Source organism: Acomys russatus, chromosome 3, assembly GCF_903995435.1.
Source record: "Acomys russatus chromosome 3, mAcoRus1.1, whole genome shotgun sequence".
In the NCBI taxonomy this organism is placed as follows: Eukaryota; Metazoa; Chordata; class Mammalia; order Rodentia; family Muridae; genus Acomys; species Acomys russatus.
The window spans coordinates 71794106-71807001 of record NC_067139.1 but is presented as its reverse complement, the minus strand read 5'-3'; the positions used below and the strand labels follow the sequence as shown (position 1 = coordinate 71807001).

Below are 12896 nucleotides of genomic sequence, written 5' to 3'. Positions count from 1 at the left end.
AGCTTGCAGAACCAAGCAGTTGTAGTGGAGTAAACAGCTATGGGAAAATGTAGCTACTGAGCAATAAAGAAAGACCCAACGGAAGTGGTGGCTAATGCCTTTAATCCCAGCACTCAGAGAGGCAGAGGCAGGCTGAGTTCAAGCCTGGTCTACAAAGCAAATCCAGGACAGCCAGGGTTACAGAGAAACCCTATCAAAAAAAAAAAAAAAAAAAAAAGAAAGAAAGAAAGAAAAAAGAAAAAGAAAGAAAAATAAAAAGAAGAAGAAAGAAGGAGGAGGATGACCCCTCTTTACCTTAGTAATAATCACACCAGACCATAGAGAATTCTCATTTCTGTATCACATTTAATGCTATCAACTACCAAGAAAAGGTTAACTTGATTGTGCCTGAAGCAGCGGAACATATATAAAATCCTACATAATTATTCCTTCTTTAAGGGGACAGTAAATAATCTCAGCAAAGAGCAGAATGTAAGAAAGAAACAGTAAGTTACAATGAAGTTAATTTCCTACCAAGTCTTATTCTACCACTTGGGAGAAGTAAACAAAAAGTCGCTGAAATATTGAGACAGATGATAATCAGCTCTACCTGATTATTTAGTAGAAAAAAATATAGTTATCAGAGACGTGAAAAAACTTTGTCCTCAAATGTCTTAGGTGAAAGTTAATATACAACATAGTGCTGTTTAGGGATTAGTCTGGTGCTATGTTTTCTTTTGGATGGGAAGCAGACAAGATAGCTCAGAGTGTTGCTATCTGCCCAGCTCTAGTGCTTTAAAGCTTGTAAAATAAATTACAGTCTCTGTGTCAGTTATTTGGGAACCAGCCAGGGTAGAGTAGCCTTTAAGAGTCTAATAGCCGCTTTACAACATGGTACTGCTTGTTTATTCATTAAGCAAGATTGAGAAGAGTATTTAATTCATTGGTAATACTTGTTTTTTACTTTTCTATAAATCATTTGTTTGGGGGGCTTTTCATGACAGGGTTTCTGTGTAGCCCTCGCTGTCCTGGAACTCTCTCTGTAGATCAGGTAGGCCTTGAACTCACAGAGATCAGCTTGCATCTGTGTTGGTATTAAAGGTGTGCTCCACTACCAGTCTCTCCCTCCCTCTCTTTCCCTCCCCCCCCCCTTAAGCAACTTTTAAAAATTAAAAAGGGGACTGGAGAGATGGCTCAGCAGTTGAGAGCACTGACTCTCTTCCAGAGGTCCTGAGTTCAATTCCCAGCAACCACATGTGATCTGATGCCCCCTTTTGGCCTGCGGGTGTATATGCAGGGAGAACACTGTATACATACAATAAATAAATCTTTAAAAAAAAATTTTAAAGGCCCTGAGTTCAATTCCCAGCAACCACATGGCAGCTCACAACCATCTATAATGAGATCTAGTGCACTCTTCTGGTATGCAGGCACACATGGGGGCAGAATACTGTATAAATAATTAATAAAATCTTTTTTTAAAAGATTTGTTTTTTGAAGCAGGGTTTCTTTATGCCCTTGCTCAGAGACCTGGCTGCCTGCCTCCTAAGTGCTGGGGTAAAAGGCATGTACCGCTACACCCATTAAGATTTGTATTGTGTTATCAGTCTCTAATTGCATTTGAAGGCACCAGAAAAGGATTATCAGGTCCCCTGGTGCTAGTTACAGGCAGTTGTGAGGCACCTAGCATGGTTGCTATGGAACCAAATGTAGACCTCTGCAAAAGGTGCAAGCACCCTTAAATGCTGAGCAATCTCTCCAGGCCCTAAAAATATTCATTGTAAGAGACTTGATACCCTATGAGCATATACAGGGGGAGGAGGTTCCCCTCAGTCACAGTCATAGGGGAAGGGAGTAAGGGGAAAATGGGAGGGAGGGAGGATGGGAGGATACAAGGGATGGGATAACAATTGAGATGTAATATGAATAAATTAATAAAATATATTAATTGTACAAATCAAATGAAATATACCTACAGAATCTTTGGGTTATCAGTTTATGCCATTTCTTTAGCAAGTACTTTGGACAGACTATTCATGATGTATTCACTAAATACAGCTGATGGTTTAAAAAAAAAAAAGCTCTGCAAACACAGGGACTTCACCATCCCTTATGTATCTAAAAGGAAAAGCACTAAATAGTATAAAGGACTTGAAAGGCAATAAAAGAAATCCTTACTTTTTTTTTTTTTTTTTTTTAATTATCTACACAGTATTCTGCCCACCACAAGAAGGCACCAGACCTCATTACAGGTGGTTATGAGCCACCACGTGGTTGCTGGGAATTGAACTCGGGACCCTCGGAAGAGCAGACGGTGCTCTTAACCTCTGAGCCATCTTTCCAGCCTCCAGAAATCCATACTTGATGATCAAGAGCACATTTGGACTAGAATATGGTGGCATACGCCTTTAATCTCAGCACTTGGGAGGCAGAAGCAGGCTGATCTTTGATTTCCAGGCCAGCCTGGTCTACAGAGAGAGTTTCAGGACAGCCAGAGCTATAAAGGGAAAGCTGGGGGCTGGAGAGATGGCTCAGTGGTTAAGAGCACTGTCTGCTCTTCCAGAGGTCATTAATTCAATTCCCAGCACCCACATGGTGGCTCACAGCTATCTATCCCTCTAATGCCCTCTTCTGGTGTGCACGTGTACATGCAGATACAACACTCATATAAATAAATCTTAAAAAAGAAAGAAAGAAAGGGAGCGCTAAGGGCTAGTTCAGTTGTTGGGTGCTTGCCTAAGGCTGGAAAAGACCAAGGCCGAGAAGTTCTTCTTCAGGATGGGTGGGATACGAGGAGGAGTGGCTAATTAGAAGTAATGGCCACTTTCTTTTTAGAAGATTTTATTTCAAGACAACACCCAGAACATGACTCATTCACACGAGCAAAATGAAGTGTTTTACCTCATTTTGCCCTTCAAAAATGCATAGGGATGCAAATAAAACATCCCTAACATGCCTCTGTACAGCTTTCAGAAATGAGAGTTCATTGAAAATGCTTCTCCATTTTCAGTTGAGGTGAGATTTGTTAGGAAATCTCTGTAACAACCTGGTCATCTTGTGGGGAGGTAAGCTCTCAGACTGTCCCAGAGTCTCCTGATTTGATCTCATCTTTCCGGCTTCCTGAAAACACAACAGAAACAAAAATAGTAACAGTTCTTCAGTTTACTGTGACCTAGACACATATTTTTTTTTTCCTAATATTCCAAATCCCAAGAGACCCAGCCTCAAAAAATAAAATGGAAGAGGAATGGAGTAAAATTCCAGACACTGACCAGCTAGCTTTCTTGCCCAGATGTACCCCTGCATATTCGAACACCCATGCACTTAGAGATACGTGTGCGTGCACGCACACGCAAGCACTAGGAAGGAAAAAGAAAAAACAAACAAACAACAACAAAAACCCCAAAGGAACAAAGAAAAGGGATTTAAATGGACTTGGGACCATCATTTGTATCATCTGAAGCTGCTATTCTAGGTAACAAATTAGTGAAGATCAACCATAGGTTAAAACTTAGCTTTTCTGCTGGGCGGTTGGGGCACACGCCTTTAATCCCAGCACTTTGGAAGCAGAGGTGGGTGGATCGCTGTGAGTTCGAGGCCAGCCTGGTCTACAAAGTGAGTCCAGGACAGCCAGGGCTACACAGAGAAACCTTGTCTCGCAAAACCAAAACAACCAACCAACCAAACGTAGCTTTTCTCACTTTGGCGAGGGTGAGATAGACAGTCCCAGATGAATGAGAGGCTTTTCCCGAAACTTAGCACACGGCAGTGTGAACCCTTTGTGTATATTCCCTTTATCTTCCCAAGAAGGCACCCGCGGAGCCAGCTATCACCTGAGCCCTGGAAGAACAATCGAAGAAGTCCTGGATCTCTTTCCTGCAAGCCTCGTCGCGGAATTCATTCTGCTTCCAGCAAGCCATCATCAGCGACATCTCCGTGATACAGGTTGCCTCTGGAGGGGCAAACTGGAGGACCTTCAGAAACAAGCCGACCATACACCTGTCGCCCGCGCTTACCCAGGCAGCCCCCGTTCCAAGTGCTCACCGCCTTTCTCTCGCCGTCGGTTCCCGACGCGGTTAGCTAGGATAAGAGGCTTGTTGGGTTTCAGGATAGGTTTCCCTGGGGTCCCAAACCGCGCCAGGCGGCCGCGCAAACTGGGCGCCGCCATTTTGCACAGCGTTCCCAGTAGGCTCCGCGGCGCCCGGCGTGACCCCTCTTGACCCTTACGCTCTCTGCGCGCGGCCCACCGGCTGCTGTGCGCGCACTTTCCTCCTCACACTGCCGCTCGGTTCAAACCCCGGCGGGTCGGCAGCCGCCACCAGGTTAGGATGCTCTAGGTCGTGCACCGCCCCTTTGCGGGCTCGGGACCGCGCAGGACGCGTGGGCTCCACATCCGAGGCTATGACTCGTTTGTGCGTCTGTGTGTGTGTGTGTCAAGTGAGTGCTGTGTCCGTATAGGCCAGGGGAGGGCGTCGGATCTCCAGGGGCTGGAGTTAAGGATGTTGGCCTGAGGGGCTGGAGAGGTGGCTCAGCGGTTAAGAGAACTGACTGCTCTTCCAGAGGTCATGAGTTCAATTCCCAGCAACCACATGGTTGCTTACAACCATCCACAATGAGATCTGGCGCCCTCTTCTGGCATGCAGTACATGAAGGCCTAATACTGTATACATAATAAATATTTTTTTTTAAAAGGATGTTGGCTTGGAAAGGATGTTTGTTTTTAACAAATCTGTAAGAACGATTGCTTTTGCCTGGCAGTAATGGCGCACGCCTTTTAATCCCAGCATTGGGAAGGCTGAGGCAAGCTGATCTCTGTGAGTTCCAGGACAGCTCAGGCTATAGAGAAACCCTGTCGCAAATAAATAAATAAATAATCAATGGGCAGGGCGGTGGTGGTGCTTGCCTTTGGGAGGCTGAGGCAGGCGGATTATCTCTGAGTTTCAGGCCAGCCTGGTCTACAGAGTGAGTTCCAGGACAGCCAAGGCTACATAGAGAAACCCTGTTTCAAAAAACTTTTAAAAACGTAAATAAATAAATATAAAAAGTCAATAAAAGAACGGTTTTCACAACGGGTTGTAACAACTGCTGTGTAAATGCTGTTTACTCGCTTGGCATCACCGTACTGTATGGTTATATTTGTGTTAACATACATAATATTTAACATTATTACATTTACTTATATTGTTACTATTTATGGACCTCCGTTTGTGGTTGGTTTGTCGGGCTTAGTGTTTGACTTTTAGGAGTTTACAAAACCGAGTCCAAAGATGTGCTACGGATTTGTATAGCATTTGCAAAAAAAAAAAAAAAAAAAAAAAAAAAAAAAAAAAAAAAACTCCCAGGCCATTTCTGCTGATGGAAGCAGAATCCAACAATCATGTAGTTTATCTGTCTACTTTAGCACAAGATGTACTTGCTTTGGGTACATTCGTGTTGAAATTATTTACCACAGATGTTTGGAATCCTACGTGGATGGCTTTTCTTCCTGAGTAACGAGGCTCAAGGCCAGCAGCCTAAGGTGGGAAATTCCAGGAAATGGTCCTGACCAAAGTCCATTTCTGTTTTCTTTTCTTTTTTGTTTTTGTTTTTGTTTTTTGAGACAGGGTTAGGGTTAGGCTCTGCACTGTCCAGGAATTTGCGCGTAGTCCAGACTGGCCTCAAACTCAGGGAGATCCACCTGTCTGTGCCTTCAACAAAGTCCATTTCTTGGTCAATATTTAGTATTTACTAAAGCTTGCTTTAAATTTGGCCCAAAATGGTGGAGCTGGTTTTTCTGGTAACACTCAGTTCATACTAACGAGGTTCAGTATGAATTTATTGCTTGTGACCTTACCTACCCCAACGTCTACTCAGGCTGGAGAGGTAGGTCCATGATTAAGAGTTTCTAGGTCTTCCAAGGACTCAGGAATTTGGTTTTCAGCATCCACTTCACAGGGCTCATATCTACCTCTATGTTGATTGCTAATCCCCAGTGCCTAAAAATAGTTATGCCAGACACGGCACATGCATGTGATCCAAGCACTTGGTGGAAGGCTGAGGCAGGAGGCAGAGTATTAAGTCTGAAGCCAGCCTAAGTTACAATAATGAATACCAGGCAAGCCAGGGCCACAGAGCATGACTTAGCCTTAAACATTTTTTTTTTTTAATGAACTAAAAAGGCAGGCGTGATGGCACATGCCTGCAACCCCAGCACTCTGGGAGGCAGAGGCAGGGGGATGTCTGAGTTCGAGGCCAGCCTGGTCTACAAATCAAGTCCGGGACAGCCAGGGCTACACAGAGAAACCCTGGGGGTGGGGGGCAGAGACTGATGGGACCTACTGCCTACCCCCCAAAAAAGAAAGAAAAATAAAGGGAAACTATTAAATGAGTAAATGTTTACCAATATTTTTGTACAAGTCTCTAGTTTTATCATCTCCAAACCCAAAAAATAAATAGAGGCCAGCAAGAAGGCTCAACGGGCGAATAAGGGTGCTGCCACTAAACCTGATGACAGGAGTTCAGCCTCTGGGACCACATGGTACAAAGGACACTGACTCTTCCAAGTAGAATTCGACATGTGTACTGGGCAGTACAAGCTATCAAATACATACACATAATAAGCAAGTGTAATAAAGTAGCCAGGTAGAAGACATTATGTAAAAAGCAGTTTATTATGTAAGATGAAACCTGAGGTAAGACAGAATAGTAACTTTGTGTTCTACCCCATACTTTGGTAGTAAATAAAAGAAACTTCTACCACTAGTACCCATAGCCTGCAGCAAATACTTGGTGCTGTATACAATGTAGCTGAGCCCCAAACTAGAAAAAGAAAATTCATTCTGCTATTTCCCTATGGAAAGTAAAGCTTTTTCACTGGTAAGCACTATGTAGTTATTCATAGTTCTTTCCCTTGTGGAAATGAAGCACCTGATTTGTCCTGGTCTTTTGTGATTATTTACATAATGATAGGAGAAGCTGGGAAATGCTGAGCAAAAAGCAAGTCTGATTCTCCAGCAACAACTATTCATGAACAAGTCATTCATGAACAAGTGGCCCGCCGTGTGCATAAAAGTGCTAAAGGAGTGTTCACACGCGCTGGTGGGGTGGAGAGTGCGCTGCCTTGCATAACCAGCACTTACATTGCTTGTTGCGCATATGACACCTGAGTTGTGATCTAGGTTTGCACCTATATAGTAGTTACTTTGTTATAGAAATCAGCATCTGCACTGAAATGGATGACATGGTTGGGAAACAGAATCCTCCATTTGACTTCTTTTGTACTATGATATTTATTTATGTTTCTTTCTTTATTGAGACAGGGTCTTGCCATATAGCTCTGGCTGGCCTGGAACACTATGTTCTCAGACTCACCGAGATCCACCTGGCTCTGCCTCCCAAAATGCTGGGATGCTAAAGCTAAAAGCATGTACAACCATGCCCATCTATACTATAAATTTTTAATTTTCTTTTTTTTTAAACAGTCTTGCCACTGTAGCCCAAGCTGGCCTACTGCTCATGAGCCCACCTAAGGTGTGTGTGTGTGTGTGTGTGTTCTAACATCTTTCTCACTTGTTCTCTGCAAGAAACAAAAATAGGCTAAACAATATCTATGCTATTATGAAGACATTTCTTTCTTTCTTTCTTTTTTTGAAGACATTTCTTACTAAAGGACAAAATAAAGGTCTGGGGATTAACTCAGAGCAGAGCACATACTTATCAGGTACAGAGCCTGGGATCCATCTCCAGCAAAGCACATACAATGACAAAACCCAAAAGCCTTTTGCAATGCAATCCCAGCCCATGTTAAAGCTTTTCTTGGTCACATCCTTAGAAGTCACAATACTAACCAGGAAACCTGATGGCTCAAAGCATCTAACAGTGAAAAGCATTTGTCTCTATAGATAAGGATTCACAGCTATCTGTAATTTACAGTCAGGTATGCTGATAAGCCAAGAGACTTCTCAAGTGATAGTTCGCTAACACAGTGAGCATAGCACTAAAGGCCCTTGGCCCCAGAAGAAGCTCTTGGTGTACTGGTCAAGCTGCAGTACTAGGCAGTTGGTCCATATTTCCAAATCTAGTTTTGGTTGTTGTGGACCTACATGGGTGTTTTGACTGCATGTATGTCTGTACAGCACATCTGTGCCTGGTGCCCACAGAGGCCAGAAGAGGGATCAAATCCCCCTGGAACTGGAATTACAGTGTCAGCTGCCGTGTGGGTGCTGGGAATCAAACTTGGGCCCTCTAGAAGACTAGCCAGTGTTCTTTTGTGTTGTTTTTGGTTTTTTTCGAGACAGGGTTTCTCTGTTATCCTTGGCTACCCTGGACTCACTGTGTAGACCAGGCTGGCCTCAAACTCACAGAGATCCTCCTGCCTCTGCCTCCTGAGGGCTGGGATTAACGGTGTGCACCACCACACCCAGCTCAGCCAGTGTTCTTAACCATCTCTCCAACCCAACATCTAAAGTTTTTATTTAGCTAGCCACTTAATGATGACTTAAATTCCTTTCCTTCTTCAATCTGTTTGAATTGGGTTGGGACTGGCTTTACCAAAAAACCAAAAACTCAGTATTAGGGTTGTAGCTATAACTCAACTGGTAGAGTGCTTGCCTTCCTAGAACCACAAAAAAATAAATAAATAAAAAAAAAGTGACTCAGCACCACAGTTATCTGGAAGAAAGAATGTGAGTAATGGATTGGAAGGAGCTTTCCAGCCCTAGAACAAAGCAATATACTGAACTGGCATCAGTGTAATATTAGCTAATTAATCTGTTTATAAGAAAAGACGAGCTGGGCAGTGGTGGCGCACCCCTTTAATCCCAGCAACCGGGTGGTGGGGGGGGCGAGGTGGGGGGGGGGGGGGGGCAGAGGCAGGCAGATCGATGAGAGTTCGAGGCCAGCCTCATCTACTGGGTGAGTTCCGGAAACGTTGGATCTTCCCAGTGTTTGCGGGAAATAGCCTAATGCAAGCAAGCAAGAGCTCCTTAACACACACTTGACAGTAAAGACAATGCAAGTGTTTTTAAAGTGACAGTGTTGTATACCTGTAGCCCTAGCTACTTAGAGGCAGGGGCAGAACTGTCAGCCCAGGAGTTGGAGGCGGCCTTGGGCCATGTAGTGAGACCTGTCTCAAAAGCGGGGTGGAGGGGGCTGGGGGGAGGCGGGGGGAGCAGAGAAGCAGAATAACACTCCACGCCGCCCCCCTTGGCCTCTCCATCAGGGTTACAGCTGGTAAGAGAAGTAAGATGAGGAACGAACTCTACGGAAAGGAACTAAATAGAAGTTTTATATCATCGCCTGACCCGTCCTGCCCATATCTGAAATGGTGAAATGGCTACAGATACGCGAAGTGTACTTGAGTCAAGTGACTGCTTCTGGTCTCTTCTTTTTTCCTTTCTTTTCTTTTTTTCTTTTTTTCTTTAGAGACAGGGTTTCTCCATGTAGTCTTGGCTGTCCTGGACTTGCTTCATAGACCAGGCTGGCCTCAAACTCACAGCGATCCTCCTACCTCTGCCTCCCAAGGGCTGGGATTAAAGGCATGTGCCACCATGCCGGGCCCGCTTCTGCCTCTCTTTAAAGAGAAGCTCTCTGGCTGAAATACTGGCTACATACCCTCCAGGTAGAGAGGGCTGAGGGTACTCGCCTAGCATTTTCCAAAACCGAGGTTCCATCCTCAATGCAGGGGGCAGAGGAATGAGTGAACACATCAGTTCAGAGTAGACAGTGTTCACTAAAGGCTGGGCAGTGGGTGTGCCTTAGGCGCCGTGGGAAAGCCATCTCAAGTCCTCAAGCCGAATGCTCTTTTGTAAGGGAAGTCAGGTTTTATTCCTTCTCATAAAGATCTGATGCACATAATCCCAAAATTTGCTCTGCCGTGTTTCATTGTTGTGGATCATGGCCGTGAGAGCTTCCCCTTGGTAGAGACCTTGCCAGTAATCTTGTAGCCACATTTCCTTCCAGCTGAAATGACAAAACAGGAGGGGGTAAGTGGAGGGGCCAGGGCAGTAATAGGCTGGTCTACAAAGAGACAGCCATGGCTACACAGAGAAACCCTGTCTAGGGAGTAAAAAAACAATTAAGCAGGTACTGTGCCTCTGGATAGGGCAAGGCTCTTCTGTGAAGGAAAGAGACATGGAGTAAAGCTAATCCTATCCCAAGAGATAGGATGTAGGTCATAAACATAATGACACCATAGTCACCTAAGAAGCTGACACTGCTCACTTGCCTCTAGCTGCAAATGTGGAAGAAGTGCCAAAGGTCCTTGGCATGGAAATAGTATTCTAGGGAAAAGCAAGGGAGCCTTTAGAAGGTTTTAACCTTCGCCATTACTTAAAAATCTAAGTAAAGGTGCATTGATATCTGGCGTGTAGAAAAGGCATAACCTGAATTTCCTTTTGTTAGGGGAACAGGGGTCTCAAATAGCCTAGACTGGCCTCAAACTCACTGTACAAGGCAGTCATGACCTTGAACTCCTTAACCTCCTGCCTCGGTTTCTCTATCGTTAGAATTACAGGCCTGGCCACTTACTTAATGCTTTAACTTTTCTAGTAAACCATGTGTTCAGCATAAACTGATAGATTCCTAGTGAAAGACTCCACCATCAGGACAGCAGTAAACAGTCCTCTGCTGCCACCCACTGCTGAGTCACTTTCTTCTAATTATTCTAGTGATCCCTCTCGAAATTAACAGTGGAGGCTTGCTGCAGGTAGCTTCAAAGTTTTCCCGTTCTACCTCCCATGCACACCTTTCCCAACACAGGTATATTCTGCTCTCACTTCCCTCTGTCCCCACACTGACCAATATTTATTATACATCCATTGAAAGCATCCCTTCAATTCTGTCTAGAGTGAATAAACCAGGCTATGATCTAAAGCAGGGCATAGAAAAGGTGGGCCGGAGGTGCAGCCTAATGGTAGAGTGCACACAAAAAAAAATGTAAATGCTTTTCGTGAGCACAGTGGCTCACTCTTGTAATCCCAGCACTTGGGAGGCAGAGGCAGGAGGATGAGGCCGGGTTACAGAGGGAGACTCTAGTATGTTTGGTTGATTGATTACTGCAAGGAGTGGGAGGCAGGGGTTCTTTCAAAATGTTCTCACTGGACTGAGGTGTGTGACTGGGTGGGAAAGTATTCTCTTGGCATGCAGAAGGGACTGACCTCCAGCACACCCAACACTCACCCCTGAATCAAAGGTCCTTAGCTGAGGTGGTGATCCTCAGCTTGGCACTGGGACAACAGATGTATCCACCACATCCAGCTCCCAGATGCTACTGACATCTTAAAGCAAAGTGAGCCTGTGTATCCTTTCAGCAGTGCCCTACACACTAAGAAAGCAAACAGTTTGATGTGACAGCTGCAGGGCATCCCAGCAACCCCTACCTGTCATTCTCAGGAATCTCTTCGACTTTGCCAAAGCCAGGAGCAGGCACTGGACAGTCCATGTGCGAGGGCTGGGCAATATGAGGCTCGGGGAAAGGAATGTCCCCAGGAGAGGATGCATGTGCTTTCTCGGCATCCAGCCGAGCGAGTACATGGTCGCAGACGAAACACTCAAAGCCATTGAGGTAGTTAGGCAACATGGGATCATTCACTCCCCACTCCCTGTGCTCCAGATTATGCAGAAGAAACTGGTTGGCGATGCCCCCGGGTTGCTTGTATGCCAGATATTTCATATACTCTTCATCATTCTTGTCCAGAAAGTCAATAAACTCTGCCAGCTTTTGAGGGGACTCAAAGTCATCAATTAGGATGATGGAGTGGTTATTGGGCATCCAGTCCCTCACAGAGGGTGATCCACGATACACAGGCACAGCACCCAGATGCATGGGGCGCCACAGTTTTTCTGTGATGTAATCATTGCAAATGGCATTTTCCAGGGCCAAGTGGAACTTATAGCGGGACAAAAAGGCCAAGAGTTCCGGATCCTCGGTGGTGGCCGTGGCTGTGTCCTGTAACCGCACAGTGGGCAGCTCGCGGTTCTGCAGGCACTTGCCATAGGAATCCACCTAAGCGAGGCAGAGCACGGCGGTCAGCAGGGTGCCTCGTCGCCCGGCCCACCCCCTCCCCGCTATGCTAACCTCTCACCCACCGGGATGTAGCGCATGAGCTCGCGCACGTAGCGGTCCCGGTCCGCGGGCACGTCGCAGTGAGACTGCAAGTAGACCAACGGCGCGTACCCGCGACGACGCCACTCGGCGCGCTCCCGGAGGGGAGGCGCAGGCCGGCGCAAATAGGCGACCCCGGGCAGCCATTGCAGCGGCAGTGGGTAATCAGAGTGGCGGCTGAAGGTGGCCGTGAGGTTGAAAAGGCGGATACCCGGGCCGTGGCTCAGCAGGAAGTTGTTGAGCGGCGATTCCTCGTGCAGGAGCGCCCAGCTCTGGTGCGCTAGGCGCGGCAGCGGCGCATCAGCCGCACGAAAGTCCGTTCCGTAAAAGAGCAGTGCGCGCGTCCGCGGGTCAGCGCGCGCCCGTCGATCCCGGGACGCCACGCACGCGCCGTGCGCGCACTCTATGCGCTCCGAATCACCTGGGAAGTGCGGAAACAGACCTGGGCTCCACCACAGCAAAACCGGTAGCTCCGCCGTCTCCGTGTTCGCCGGAGGCGGGGACCCCGGCCCGCGCGCCACCCCCACTGCGCCTAGCGCATCCGGCGGCCGGAAAACCGCACCGTCCCACGGCTCCGCCCACTCTGCCTCCCCACCCGCCTTCCCCGTAGCCCCGGACCCGGAGCTGCTGGCCGCACAAACACTGAGCACTCCCAGGGCGGCCAGCACCGTCTCAGTGCAGCGAGCAGCCATGTCCACACCGGACCCACTCGGACAGCACGAAACCCCGCCCTGCGGCGAGTGGGGAGCCGACCAGGTCCTACGCCATAGGGGCACGCGGCGCATGCGTAACTCCTCTCAGCCACAGGCTGGGCTGGGAGAGGTCGCGAGTAATG

The 12896-nt window shown here is 46.8% G+C and overlaps 2 protein-coding genes across 2 annotated transcripts; both read right to left on the bottom strand.

Moving 5' to 3' along the window:
• Window positions 1-2840: 2840 nt before the first annotated feature.
• Chchd1 (coiled-coil-helix-coiled-coil-helix domain containing 1) lies at window positions 2841-4191 on the bottom strand. Its single transcript, XM_051143387.1, has 3 exons — window positions 4024-4191; window positions 3813-3931; window positions 2841-3099 (listed from the first exon to the last, which is right to left on the bottom strand). Exons 1-3 carry the CDS (start codon window positions 4145-4147, stop codon window positions 2986-2988), a joined length of 357 nt encoding a protein of 118 aa, XP_050999344.1. The 5' UTR covers window positions 4148-4191; the 3' UTR covers window positions 2841-2985.
• A 5503-nt stretch (window positions 4192-9694) lies between these two features.
• Fut11 (fucosyltransferase 11) lies at window positions 9695-12846 on the bottom strand. Its single transcript, XM_051142697.1, has 3 exons — window positions 12046-12846; window positions 11337-11962; window positions 9695-9918 (listed from the first exon to the last, which is right to left on the bottom strand). Exons 1-3 carry the CDS (start codon window positions 12844-12846, stop codon window positions 9774-9776), a joined length of 1572 nt encoding a protein of 523 aa, XP_050998654.1. The 3' UTR covers window positions 9695-9773.
• Window positions 12847-12896: the final 50 nt, after the last annotated feature.